Source organism: Taudactylus pleione, unplaced genomic scaffold, assembly GCF_031769625.1.
Source record: "Taudactylus pleione unplaced genomic scaffold, aTauple2 ptg000121l, whole genome shotgun sequence".
Classification (NCBI taxonomy): domain Eukaryota; kingdom Metazoa; phylum Chordata; class Amphibia; order Anura; family Myobatrachidae; genus Taudactylus; species Taudactylus pleione.
The window spans coordinates 7,753,605-7,768,877 of NW_028284523.1; the positions used below are offsets into that span (position 1 = coordinate 7,753,605).

Here is a 15,273-nt window from a genome sequence, read left to right on the forward strand (position 1 = left end):
GTTAGGTTTAGGTGCCCCAGAGGGACAGGCTTAGGCTGCGGGAGGGGGGAGGTTAGGGTTAGGCTACAGACAGGGGGGGTTAGGTACCATCGGGGGAGGTTAGGATTAGGCACCCCATTGGAGGGTTAGGGGAGAGGGGGAGGGTACTTACCAGCCGTAGTCGGGATTCTAAACAGCAAGCTTCCGGCGTCGGGATTTCAGCCCCCGGCATATAATACCCAACCCTTCAAACATATGGGCCATCTGCTGTGCTGCACAGCACATCGGATATGTCTGTGAACGATGTCGTTAACAGACATATGCTCTTTACACGTGTTACACACACACACACACTAGTGATGTCAGTGGGCCGACTTCTGACGGGAGGTGTTCCCTTGGGAACGCCCCTGTCAGGGAGGCACGCCCCCGGCACGCCCACCAAAGGGGGCGTGCTGTCAATCAACATCGACAGCACGCCCCCTTTGATCAGACACAACGAGCGAAGGACTTTCCTTCGCTCGTCGCGTCTGGCGCATGCGCACGACGGAGCTCCCTCCGTCGTGCGCATGCTCAGTGCAGACCATCGACCCACTTGCGAGCGGACAGCCGCTTGCGAGTGGGTCTGAATCAGGGCCTTTGATTGTAATTAATTTGCAAAGATTTTAGCTATTTATTTATTGTACTTGCACTTTACTGGTTTTTATCCCCTCCGCTGTCCATTGTGCAATAAAAAGTTGTTCCTTCCCTTTCAGTCTTATACTGCTTTTATACCGAAATTCCGGGTCTGACCCGGAGGTTCGAACAGGGTTCCAATCCGGATTAGACCCGGAATTTCCCCGGCGCCAAACCAGGATATTCCTGAGTTGGCGCCGTTCACACCGCAGCTGGGTCTGCAGAGACCTGGTTTTTCCGGTGTTAAAGTGGACGCTTGGAGATGACGTCATCTCCAAGCACCACTGAAGCCGGCCAATCGGCAGGCATGCAGCACGGCATGATCCAAGTCACCGTGACCCAGATCGTGCCGTTTACACAGCAGGGTTTCTTGGGTTATTCCCGTGTTAAACCCTGCAAGTTACCTGGGTTGGATTGCCGGGTCACTCGACCAGGCAATCCAACCCTTTCCCCTGTTACACCAAGGAGCTACCCGGGTGAACCCTGCAATAACCCTGGTTTTAGCTCTGGTGTAAAAGGGGTATAATTCTGCTTCTGTTCTCGCTTCTTTTTGAGTTGTTGTTAGCAATATTCCCTTTCTGAAGTCAGGAACAAAGCATCAAGCACTGACCAACAACTGACTAGTGTCGTGGTTCTCAACCATCCAGTTTTCCCAACAGGTCATATTTTGGGAGATTTTCTGTCAGTGGAAGCAGGTAGGATAATTACTGACCCAGCAACATAGATTATCTCACCTGTGCATGATTAAAGACATCCACAAACATTACCTGCTGGTGGTAATTGAGGACTGGAGTTGTGAACCCCTGGACCAGAGCAAAACTATTTTGTAAGTATGTATCTATCAGACTTACTAGCCATCGCGGAAACACACTTTACAGCAGCATATACTAAAAAACTACCTGGCGCCTAGCAGATATATTATCACCCACCTGCAGTACTCAAAAAATGTGGGTACTCTGCCCGCCCTAGAAGAGCTAAAATAAACAAAAATATGAAAGCGCTAACGATTATGAGTTTAATATCCAATTCAAAACAATTATTTATATAAATAAATATAAAACACAATATAAAATCACTTATAATAAAAGCTAAATATCGCCTGGAGAGGAGATCGAACGCCAATGAACAAATGTCCAGAAGCCTGTTTATATAAGGCAATGTTTTTGCACATATCCGCACTCTGACACCACAGCAGTGTCTTATAATCATCCACAATTCAGCCGGAAGTAAATTGTTAAGTACACACAAAAAAATATACAGACCTGTCCATAAGTATTGTTAGTGGTCTTTTAACCTGGCCAGGAATTTTGTATTAGTGCATGCAAAATAAAAATTGATACTAGAATAAAAACACGGGTTAGGCTCTTAATAGAGGTTAGTGAGGAAGAGTATGTAAGCAGTTTTTACATGTAACTTTCCATGACTCGTACCTCCCAGCTGCTAGCGCTTGTAGTTTGTAGCTTATTGTAGGAGTGTACGGTTCTTTCTTACTAGGGGACAGATGTCAAGTGCCAAAGGGCAGGCACGCTGGCACCTGTAGTCCTACTGTAAAAAACAATAGTACTTATCTATTTTTCCCACTATTACCCCTGCACCCACCAGCCAGGGGTGCAGGGAAGAGCCCCAGGCTTCAGCCTAAGCCTCGGGTGCTCCGGGGGCTGGAAGGACCTCTTTATTTGGGGGGTCCCCACCTCCCCTAAATTTCCCGGCTTGGGCTGACTAGCTTGGGGTGTTAATGCTTTGGCCAGGGAGTCCCAGAGAAAGGGTCTCCTGGCTGTGGCATTACACCCTGGCTAGATTTGAGTCCAGTGGTTTTAAAAATAGGGGGAATAGGGGGAACCCCACACCATTTTTTCCCCCTATTTTAAAAACCAGGACTGGCTAAGGGAGCCCAGTCCTAAAATATGGGGGAACCCTATACGTTATTTCCCCCTGTATTTTTAGAACCAGGACTGACTGAGGAGCCCGGGGCTGGTTATACTTTGGGGGGGGGGGACCTTGCATCATTTTTTTAAAAAATTTAACCCTTTATATATTTTTTACACATACAAGCAGCCTGCACGTATCTCACTAATATGTGCAGGCTGCATGTTTCGGTGAGTTTGGCTGCGGTCAGACTCAGGGAACACGGGGATAAACACGATCACATACACCATCAAAAATCTTGATTCAGCAAATCACGATTCTTGGTAAAATTGTGAGTTTCAGCAGGAAAAAGTCTCCCGAGTTTCAGCAATACTGTGAGAGTTTAAACTTGGACCAGACAAGATTCTTAGTAAATTTACCCCTAGAACTGAACTATATTCTGAGCTGTACAAAACAAAATATGAAAGAGCTCTGAAAACTGATTGACCTACCACATATGAACATTACGGTAAGGAAAGGAACATTATACATAAGGATAAGCGGATACCCAATATCCATTGTGACATTTATAAAATAATATGAGATATGGTAAGAACTTACCCTGGTTATCTCTATTTCTACGAAGTCCATAGGGTTCCACAGGATACCTTGGGGTATAGGTGATGACGTCAGGCACGGACACCACAGAGTTAAATTTTCAGCCTCCCTGGATGCACCAGGGTCCCTCTCCTATACCCCACCCCCAAGCCAAGGCAATTCAGTTTCGTAACAAGCCATAGGCCGGAGGAGGAGAAAGCCTGGAACACACAAGAATCACATTCTCACCAGAAGGAGAAACCGGTGACCAGATCAAAGCCCATCTGCAGTACAGGTGCGACAGGGCGGGAGTCCTGTGGAACCCTATGGACTTCGTAGAAATAGAGATAACAAGGGTAAGTTCTTACCATATCTCATATTTTCTACTTCAGGGTCCATAGGGTATCCACAGGATACCTTGGGGATGTCCCAAAGCAGTATCCTTTAAGGGTGGGGACGCTCCTGTGCTGTAAGGAGAATCCGCCGCCCGAAGGAAGCATCCTGAGAGGCGAAGGTATCAAAAGCATAATACCTTACAAAAATATGGACAGATGACCACGTGGCTGCCAATCACCGCTGAACCGCTGAAGCGCCACGTCGAGCTGCCTACGAAGGACCCACAGAACTAGTGGAAGAGCTTTAATAGAGGATGGAACAGGAAGACCTGTAAATCCATCCTGACAAAGTTAGCGTAGTGGCAGGCCAACCCTTTTTATGGAAACCAGAAAGGACAAAACCGAGAGTCTGATTTATTAAATGGACTGGTACGGTCAACTTAAATTCGTAGAGCCCGTACCACATCCAAGGAGGCCTCACCAGCAGACAGGACTGGGGAAGTAAAGGCCGGTACTATAATTTCCTCATTGATGTGGAAACTAGACACCACCGTAGGTAAAAAACCAGGGCAAGTGCGAAGCACTGCCCTGTTCCTAGGAAAGATGAGAAAAAGGGAGGTCTATATGACAGAGCCCGCCATTCTGCGATCCTACTGGCCAAATCAAAGGCCAGAAGGAATACAGTCCTAGCCGTAAGTCATTTGAAATCCACTGAGCCCAGTGGATCAAATGGCGGTCCTCGGAGAGCCCTAAGGACCACAGCCAAATCCCAAAGGAGCCACCGGTGGAACAAAGGGATGCTGAATATAACGTATACCTTGCACAAAGGTGCAGACCTCAGGAAGAGTAGCAATCCTACGATGAAACCATACTAACAGGGCAGAAACCTGCCCCCTCAAGTAAGCAAGGCGAAGACCGTTATCTAAGCCCACCTGTAGGAAAGCCAACACTCTGGATATCCGGAATACCCGAGGAGCATACCCTCTAGGGCGACACAACTGAAAGAAAGTATGCCATACCTGATGGTAAATTCTTGCAGATAAAAGTGTCCAAGCTCTTAGCATGGACAGAGCCCCTGTTAACCATAGAGCTGGAAAACCCCTAGACCTAAAGAAGGCAGTCTCCACCGCCACACCGTCAAGGACAGACAACCCAGGTCTGGGTATCAGCCAGGATCCTGAGACAACAGGTCCGGGCGTAGAGGCAACAGCTTTGGAGTGTTAACTGAGAGGTCCGAAGATCTGAGTAATAGTGCCGTTTGGCCCATGCTGGAGCTATCAACAGGAGCGTGCCTTCTTCTTGCTATTACTGGAGGAAGAAGGGACGAGGTACACAACTTGGAAGGTCCACTGGAACAACATACGTCTACCAGAAGAGCCTCATCTCTGAAAGGCTCCACTTGTTCACCAGAAGATTGAACACCTCCTGATGAAGCGGACATTTCCCTGAATGCACGTCTTGACGGCTAAGAAAGCCTGCTTTCCATCTGTGGATTCCTGAATGAACACTGCCGATGATGGCAGGGATATAGCCTTCCACCCAAGCCAGAATTCGGGACACCACTGTCAGTGTCGCCTGACTTCGGGAACCTCCTAGGTGGTTTACATAAGCCATCATGATGGCGTTGTCAGACTGTACCTGCACAGTATTTCCGTGGAGGACCTGTCCTGCATGCTGGAGAACCTTGAATACTGCTCAGAGTTCTCAGATGTTTATGGGAAGTGCATAATCTGCTGGTGTCCACCTGCCCTGGAACAAGTGTGGACCCATCACTGCTTCCCAGCCACGGATACTGGCGTCCGTCGTCAGAAGGACCCTGTCCGCAATCCCAAAGGGGGGGCCCCTTGTTTAGGTGAGCTTTCCGCAGCCACCAGGCCAGAGAGAGACAAACCTCCGGGGAAAGCACTATTGACTTTATCCTATGGGGCAACCCATCCCATCCGGAGAGGATCAATTTTTTCTAGAGGTTTAGAGTGAAACTGGGTACTCTCCACTATGTTGAACAGTGACACCCTGGAACCCAGGAACCACATTGCCGAGTGAATAGACACTCGGCGACTCTGCAGGCAACTGCGTACCTTTGCCTGTAATGCAGAGATCTTTACCTCAATCACAAAGATCCTCAGATGTTGGGATATGGAGCATCCTCTGTGAGGAATCAGAGAGGACCATTTCCAGTTTATCAGTCATCCGTAACGTAGCAACACAGATATTGTCCGTTGCAGATGGCGCTGAAGTATCTCTGGAGACCCTGGTAACAACAGGAGGTCACCCGGATAGGGTAACAAGCGGACCCCCTGCATCCGCAGGTGGGCTGCCATAACTGCCATGACCCTGGTAAACCGTGAGGAGTGGGGGCCAGACCAAGGGGCAATGCCAGAAACTGGAAACGCTTATCGACCACTGCAAACCTGAGGAAAACACTGGTGTGCTAAGAAAATAGGGATATTCAGGTAGTCACCCTGAATATAACCAACGACACCACAAAATTCCCAGGCTCCATTGAATGATGGAATGCAGGGTCCCCCTCCTGAACCGAGGAACCCTTAAGAATTTGTTGAAGGATTCGAGGTTGAGGATGTCCTGGTAAGACTCATTGGGTTCCTGTAGCAGATAGAGGATGGAGTAATACACCGTTCTCCATTGGGGCAACGGAATAGGTACTATAACTCCTGCCTGGAGCATAGAGTGTATCACCCTCAAAAATTACAGGGCCTTTTCTTGAATTGACAGAAAACCTGCAACAAAAAACCGGCTGGGAGGCCTTTACCGGGAGGAGAGGACATACCTTCAAGAAAATACTTCTCTTACCCCAGTGTCCGTGGTGGTCAGACACCAGCACTGGGCGAACTGGAGAAGCCGGCCTCCAACTCTGGAGTCCCCTGAGAGGAGGCCCGTCCTGTGAGGCTGAAGGCTTATAGTCCAACTTGGAAGTAGGACGTCTTGTACTCCAAGCCTGTTCTTATGGCTGAGCAGATTTCATGGCTACTGTCTTGGAAAGCTGTATTTTAGACTTACCCTGGCCTCACAGGGCCGAAAAGACGAAGCCCCAGACGCCGATGGGACTGTAGCCGATGGCAGACATGCAGACGTAGCTGCTGCCTGCGGGGCCACAATTGTGTCCAGTTGAGGGCCAAACAGGACCTGTCCCGTAAAAGGCAAAGCATTCCAAATGGAATCTGCGTCCGCTTACCAAGAGCGCAACCACAGGGAGCGGCGAGCCGCTACTGCTGCCGCGGAGATTCTGGAAAGGAGCAGGCTATATGTAAGACTCTCTCATTATGAACGTGGCTAAGTCTCTGAGAATTTGCCACTATCCACCTGCTCTGCTGGAGAGTCAGTGTGCAGAGATCCAGTTACCTACCCAGCGCTCCATGGCTCTGGCCCCCCAGCACACGGTCATAGCCGGCCTGGACGCCCCTCCAGCAAGGGAATAATTGGATTTTAGATATATTTGCACCTTGCAATCTGTAACCTCCTTCAAGGAGGACCTGGAGAGCATGGGCAACGTAGCACTCCTCACTAGGCATATATCATGAGAATCTACCCGTAAAGGTAACTCCCATTCGGAAAAGTAATTATCCGCAAAGGGGTATGCAAAAGGTCAACCGTTTTTGAGGCTGGAACCGCTCACCCGGATTTTCCATGCCTCCTCTAAATGATCCACCTGACCAGATAGAGGAATTACAGTGGCAACACCCTTATCCTTAAAGAAGGCATATCTGGATTTAGCCACGGGGGATATGTAATAACCAAAGCCGCACGGACTGCCCGTATAAGGCCAGGTATATATACTTTAGACCCAGACTACGCCTCCTCTGCACGAAGGGGCTCGTGTCTGAAAAAGTCAATAATGTCACCGTCATCAGACGTCATGTCCTTATTATCCTTAGCTGTCTGAGACCCGAAAGGCCGTTTAGAAGGCCGAAATGGTGACTCCCCCTGTAAAACGTCCATCAGGTGCTATGCCATTTGGACAATAAATTCACCCACACAGGCTCCTGCGAGACCTGGGGGGGCGAAAAACAGGATACACTGGGGTACCATCAACTGCCCAGGGACCCCTGCATGTGATGAGACCACCACTCGCTGCGATAACCCCTATGGGGAAACACAGGGAGCGTTGCCCACAAGGGCTGTAAGCATCTTAACCAGCCGAGGGCGGTCCCTTTTTGTGCAGGCACAGTGACAGAAATGGGCGTGATATATAATAAAACATGCCCTCCATAAAACCTCAACGTCTACATATCCCTCCGCTAACTGCACATTATATCAGTACATTATAGCTGGAAGAGGATATCCTCGTTCACTTTCCGACATGAGGAGTGTGAACGGAGCGTTTGTGACTTCCCACACAGAAAAACCACGTTTACTGTGAGGTAATAAACACCCTGCAACACCGCACCGCAAGGGCTGTAGCAGAAGAAGAATAGGGATAGGAAAATGGCTGACAGTCAGAAATGAAAGTACAGGCAAACAACGCTAGCATTTAAGTCATATACAATGCAAAGATAACATCCTGCATTACAAGCACTGCGATCAACTACACAGACCAGAGCCTGGTAGGAAACAGTGCTGCATACACTGACCTTAATTGAAGGAGAGGTATGAGGGGGACCCGGACCGCAATGGCACCTGTATCAGCTTCCAGCAGCGTTTGCCATCCCCAGCACATGCAGAGAGAAAATGGCCACCGAGGAGCAGAGGAGGCAGGCCTGGGGGAGGAGCGCTGACACAGCCCGCTCAGACCGCTGTGGCATGGCACTGTGCAGCGGGGGAGACGCCGGCTGTGAGACAGGGAAGGCGTTCTCCCCTGGCCTGCTATTAACCCCTGGGACGCCGCGCTGTACCGCACATGCTGCGGTCCGCTGTCCCTGGTGGTCTAGTGGAAGGCGCAGCCTGTCCCCAGGGAGCCCCCTGCCTGGGGACCAAAAAGGACTGTGTTACCGGCGGGTGCCCACCGCGGGACCCCGCCGCTTACCTTGTCCCCTGTACATCCAGCCACAGTCCAGGTAGCCGGGGTCACTGTTAGCTGTGACCCCAGTTACCTACCAGCATCCCCGGATCGGTACCCGCGTTCTGGTACCGGCGGGGTGTAGGAGCGACAGCATGGACGTCAGTACTGACTGTCCATGCTGTAAGGCTCATCTTGTGCAGCCACAGCTGCACTCTGAAGAAATCTTCTGGGGCTATTACAGCCCCCTCTGTGAATGTGATCCGACCTCTGGCCGGACACCCACGAAACTGAATTGCCTTGGCTTGGGGGTGGGGTATTGGAGAGGGACCCTGGTGCATCCTGGGAGGCTGAAAATTTAACTCTCTGGTGTCCGTGCCTGACGTCATCACCTATACCCCAAGGTATCCAGTGGATACCCTATGGACCCTGAAGTAGAAAATATGAAAACAGCTACACATAAATGCTGTGTACCGTCTGGTAAAAAGAGTTACCACCTTAACCCGCCCCCCTCCCACCTCCCCCCACCTGGCCGAAGTCAAATTGTAAGGAACAAAAGGCAATATATTCTAGAGCAGGCCATAGGGTGGAGTAGTAATGTGTTAACCACAATGGACATAATATGACATTAAAATTACGGAGATAAGGAATAATTGCCAATGATCAATCTTCGATGCTGATTGGGGGACACTGAGAAAGATCCCTTTATATGTACAGCCTCAGAGGAGTTAGCCCCATGAGAGAGAATACCATTCCATGGATGCATTTACACTGCTAACTCATGTGTAATATCCATTACACATCATTTTCCAGAGACGCTCCCAATATCCTAACATGAGGTCCCTACACGCCCCTGTCCAGCACAAAAAGCAGTGAACTATCTCTAGTGACAGCATAGATCGTATATAATGCTCAATGCTGTATCTGGTAAGATGCACAGGGCCACACACCTAGAATTATAATACAGTATATAACACAAGGGGCTCTATGATGAGAAATATTAGTGTACGAGGGTTGACATCTGTTAATATAGAGAAGATATAATGTGCAGAGGTTTACTTACAGTAATATTGTAAACAATATATGATGTGCAGGGCTCTTTGTCTAGTAATATTATAGACAGTATATATACAATGTGCAGGGCTCTATGTCTAGAAATATTCTAGACAGTATATAATGTGTAGGGCTCTATGTCTAGTAATATTATAGACAGTATATATACAATGTGCAGGGCTCTATGTCTAGAAATATTATAGACAGTATATAATGTGTAGGGCTCTATGTCTAGTAATATTATAGACAGTATATATATACAATGTGCAGGGCTCTATGTCTAGAAATATTATAGACAGTATATAATGTGTAGGGCTCTTTGTCTAGTAATATTATAGACAGTATATATACAATGTGCAGGGCTCTATGTCTAGAAATATTCTAGACAGTATATAATGTGTAGGGCTCTATGTCTAGTAATATTATAGACAGTATATATACAATGTGCAGGGCTCTATGTCTACAAATATTATAGACAGTATATAATGTGTAGGGCTCTATGTCTAGAAAAATTATAGGCAGTATACATAATGTGCAGGGCTCTTTGTCTAGTAATATTATAGACAGTATATATACAATGTGTAGGGCTCTATGTCTAGAAATATTATAGGCAGTATACAATGTGCAGGGCTCTATGTCTAGAAATATTATAGGCAGTATACAATGTGCAGGGCTCTATGTCTAGAAATATTATAGACAGTATATAATGTACAGGGCTCTATGTCTACAAATATTATAGACAGTATATAATGTGCAGGGCTCTATGTCTAGAAATATTATAGACAGTATATAATGTGCAGGGCTCTATGTCTACAAATATTATAGACAGTATATAATGTGCAGGGCTCTATGTCTAGAAATATTATAGACAGTATATAATGTGCAGGGCTCTATGTCTAGAAATATTATAGACAGTATATAATGTGCAGGGCTCTATGTCTAGAAATATTATAGGCAGTATATAATGTGCAGGGCTCTATGTCTAGAAATATTATAGACAGTATATAATGTGTAGGGCTCTATGAGGGGTATTCAATATGAAACGTAAACTTCGCTGTCGAAGTTTACTTTTCATATCGGAGTTTTTACCTGCGTTAAAGTATCGGGCGCGCGCCCGCTTATCCCCATATTCAATATGAAATTAACGAAAACGGAAGACTCCAAAGTTGGATTTGCGTAAAGTTACAAATTTTTCCTTAAAGAAATTGTAGGACCCCCCTAAAGTAGTAAAAACATGGGGGGACACTATGGGTACCCCTGTTTTAGCCTGTAATTGAAAGTCGGGGATTTAAATAGCCGCAGCAGGTGTTTTTTCCCGACATTGAAGAAGTGATGCAGAAGAGCACTTAGGTTATTTTTTTCTTTTTTTTAAGTGGTCCCATCAAATTTGTGGTACATGAAAATGGGTACTAGCATATTTTGATGTCCCTAAAGTAAGTTTTTCAAAATTCTGCAATTGTGTACCTGCCGCTATAAATCTATTCTAGAAAACACCTGCCGCATACTTGCAGAATAGCCCTGAACCTATTTCTGTATTGTTAAACAATTTTTTCCCATTTTTTTTTTATCCCAATTTTTAAATTAATTTTTTGGGGTGTCCCTATTTTTTTGTAAAACTTTTTTGACACAGTTCTTTTTTAAATGTCATTCCCAGGGGTGCAGGCAATTTTTTTTAAGCCTGCACCCCTAAACTCCAATTCTGCACTTGTTTTCGACACCTATTCAATGGTGAAAACTTATCCCCGTTTTTTATCAAAGACTTTTTGAACCTGCGATAAGTCTTTGAAATTGAATACGGTGTAAAAGTCAAACCTGCGATAATGACGTCAAAAGTGCGATATTAACGCAAAAACGATGTTTTCGCTCCCATATTGAATACCCCTATATGTCTACAAATATTATTGACAGTATATAATGTGCAGGGCTCTATGTCTAGAAATATTATAGACAGTATATAATGTGCAGGGCTCTATGTGTAGAAATATTATAGACAGTATACAATGTGCAGGTCTCTATGTGTAGAAATATTATAGACAGTATATAATGTATAGGGCTCTATGTCTAGATATATTATAGACTGTATATATACAATGTGCAGGGCTCTATGTCTACAAATATTATAGACAGTATATAATGTACAGGGCTCTATGTCTAGAAATATTATAGACAGTATATAATGTGCAGGGCTCTATGTCTAGAAATATTATAGACAGTATATAATGTGCAGGGCTCTATGTCTAGAAATATTATAGACAGTATATAATGTACAGGGCTCTATGTGTAGAAATTTTATAGACAGTATACAATGTGCAGGGCTCTAAGTTTAGAAATATTATAGACAGTATATAATGTGCAGGGCTCTATATCTAGAAATATTATAGACAGTATATAATGTGCAGGACTCTATGTGTAGAAATATTATAGACAGTATATAATGTGCAGGGCTGTATGTCTAGAAATATTATAGACAGTATATAATGTGCAGGACTCTATGTGTAGAAATATTATAGACAGTATACAATGTGCAGGGCTCTATGTCTAGAAATATTATAGACAGTATATAATGTGCAGGACTCTATGTGTAGAAATATTATAGACATTATATAATGTACAGGGATCTATGTCTAGTAATATTACAGACAGTATATAATGTGCGGGGAACTAAGTTTAGTAATATTATAAACAGTATATAATGTGCTTGGTATAGTAATATTATAGACAGTACATAATAGGCAGGCCATCACACCTTGTAATATTACAGACTGTATATAATGTGTGGGGAACTAAGTTTAGTAATATTATAAACAGTATATAATGTGCTTGGTATAGTAATATTATAGACAGTACATAATAGGCAGGCCATCACACCTTGTAATATTACAGACAGTATATAATGTGCGGGGAACTATGTTTAGTAATATTATAAACAGTATATAATGTGCTTGGTATAGTAATATTATAGACAGTACATAATAGGCAGGCCATCACACCTTGTAATATTACAGACATTATATAATGTGCGGGGAACTATGTTTAGTAATATTATAAACAGTATATAATGTGCTTGGTATAGTAATATTATAGACAGTACATAATAGGCAGGCCATCACACCTTGTAATATTACAGACTGTATATAATGAGCAGGACTGTATGTCAGTTAATAATATAGACTGCATATAGGGGCCGTTTCTGAGTCGCAACGCAAATTGGCTGTATTTACGGGCAGCCACAGAAACCAGACCTTATGCTAATGCCATAGTCCATTCAGCTGATGTGGGGGTCCTTGCGCCTGCAAGCGAAACGCCGTGCAACTACTGATTTTACGCCGGCCGCCGCAACTTCATCATTAGCATCATCAATTCTGCTAGGTGCAAGAGATACGTCAGAAACAGACTTCCCTTCCCTGTAGGCACGAGTCGCATGGAGCTTCTGCTACATGGCCACGACACTCCCACAAGTTAGGGCAGTTACGTTCTAAAGCGTTGTCGCTGCTCAGTTCCCACCGCGAAAAGCTTACTTTCATGGAAAGACAGATCTGGCCAAGTTCTGGCCGATTCCGACTAGGGTGGACATAGGCAAAGATGCGCATCTACACACATCTGTGCAAATACAGTGTGCAAAAAACTCACCATTTGCGCCTGCACACAGATGTGTCCCACTCAGACTCGTCCCCATAATGTGCAGGGATCTACATCTAGCAACAATATAGACCACTTATAGGGCCTGATTTAGAGTTGCATGTAAGTCGAATGCAAGTGCGGCTGCAGCATGCGTCCCAGAAATAAATACGGATATCCAACTGTATTTACGGTTGGCTGCATCTATGTGGCCGCACCGCCATCTATCCATCCACTTATAAAGGTAGCTATCATCACTATCAGCACACATTTGTACTAGCCCTATACCTGGTGCAAAAGATATGTTGCTCACAGTTGTGTATGCTCAGCTTGGACGCTGACACAGTCCGGAAAATCGCAGTACAATCCGTAATATGGACTTATTGGGAAACTCTGAAACAGGACCATAATGTGCAAGGCTTACATCTAGTAATATTATAGATGGTATATAATATGCATCACTATATGTCTAGTTATATCAGACAGTACATAATGACCAAGGTATTACATTATTACTATAGGCAATATATTAATGCCCAGTACTGCTAGTCTAGCAATATTGTATACAATCTATAATGCACCGTGCTCTACATCTAGTAACGTTACAGGCAGCACATAAGACTTTCCATATAGTAGTAAATACAGGCAATATATAACATGCATATTACTAGCTGTACATAAATGACAGTTATTTTACAAGCAGTATGTAATATAAAAAGCTCTACATCTAATTATATCACAGTCAGTATATAATGGACAGGGCTCTAGCTACAGTATATTAGAGGTATACAATGAGCATGGCTCATGTAGCATAGGAAGAGCCTGGCTGTGGGTCTATTGCTAAATGCTTCATTTTCTCCCAGCATATAGTCTGCCTACAGTATAACGTACACACACATTACTCATGTCAGCACCATAGAGAACATGTAAAGCACACGGCTATTACCTATGCCTGGAGCAGCGTAGATGAAATAAAGGAAGGAAGAAGACAATGAGAAGAGAAAGAGGATGGCCAGCAGGGAACGGTTTGGAATCCGGAGGTGCTTCCTCATGGCAGGGAAGAGGATTTATATATGCGGCATGTAAATGAGAACCGTGCAGTTCCTGGAAAGCCCCTGGGGTGTCACATCCACATATCGGGGGGAGATCACATGAGGTTCCTGATATGAAGTAGTCTAGTTCCACAGATCAGAGGGGATCCTCGTATGATGGAGGGTAATTCTACAGATTGCAGCGGTTCCTGAAAGGAAGGCGATTCCACTATTAACAGGAGGACACTAATATGAAGGAGGGTAGTTCTACGGATCACTTTGGATTCCTGATGATATACATGAGGGTGGCTGCACAGATGACAGGGGACACCTTATATGAAGGAGGGTGGCTGCACAGATGACAGGGGACACCTTATATGAAGGATGGTAGCCCTACAGATCACAGGGTACTCCTGATATGAAGGAGGGGAGCCCCACAGATCACAGGGTATATTCCTGATATAAAGGAGGGTAGCCCCACAGATCACAGGGTATATTCCTGATATAAAGGAGGGTAGCCCCACAGATCACAAGGCATATTCCTGATATGAAGGAGGGTAGTTCCAAAAATTCCAAGTGTTTCCTGATGAGGAGACTGACAGTTCCACAGATCACACAGAGGCTCCTGTTATTAAGGAGTGTAGTTACACATAGGGTGACTGAAATGAGGGAGGGTAGTTCCCGAGATCACATAGGGGGTTCCTGATATGAAGGCGTGTAGAACCAGCGATCAAAGGGAGCGCCTCGTTTGCAGCATGGTTCCACAGATGTCACATACGCGAGGAACGAATAGTGGGAGATCCCTGGATAACATGTAGAGATGGGGACAGACGTACAGCAGGCTGCCTGTCAGACGGCTGCGAAACGGTGGTGACCCCCGAGTTGTGTTCTGGGAGGGGTGGGTGCTGTGGTGGGAGGGGAGGGGGTTCCCCTAGTTCCAGGCAGCGCTGCAGATCTTGAATGGTTTGGGAAGGATAATGCTGCTGCTGGGCGGGTGAGATAGGAGGATGAGATGTAGGAGGTGCGGCCAGAGAAGGAGGCGATAGATAGCGATGGCGGGTGTGGCTGGAGGCGGGGGCGGCTCTCTTTCCCCAATGGTGTTATAGCGCCGTGCGGGGATTGTCTGCAGATTGTCATCTTCTGCTGCTGCTGCACAGAGAGGGAACGACCAGAACACCTGTAATCATTG

General features: G+C 45.6%; 1 protein-coding gene across 1 annotated transcript in view; it reads right to left on the reverse strand.

The window, feature by feature from the left end:
• B4GALT5 (beta-1,4-galactosyltransferase 5) overlaps positions 1–15,000 on the reverse strand; it is a 65,794-nt gene extending 50,794 nt beyond the window's left edge. Inside the window, exon 1 of the mRNA XM_088472178.1 lies at positions 14,000–15,000. Coding sequence (XP_088328304.1) covers positions 14,000–14,105 — 106 coding nt within the window. The 5' untranslated portion in view covers positions 14,106–15,000. The remainder of the gene's footprint in view (positions 1–13,999) is intronic.
• Positions 15,001–15,273: the final 273 nt, after the last annotated feature.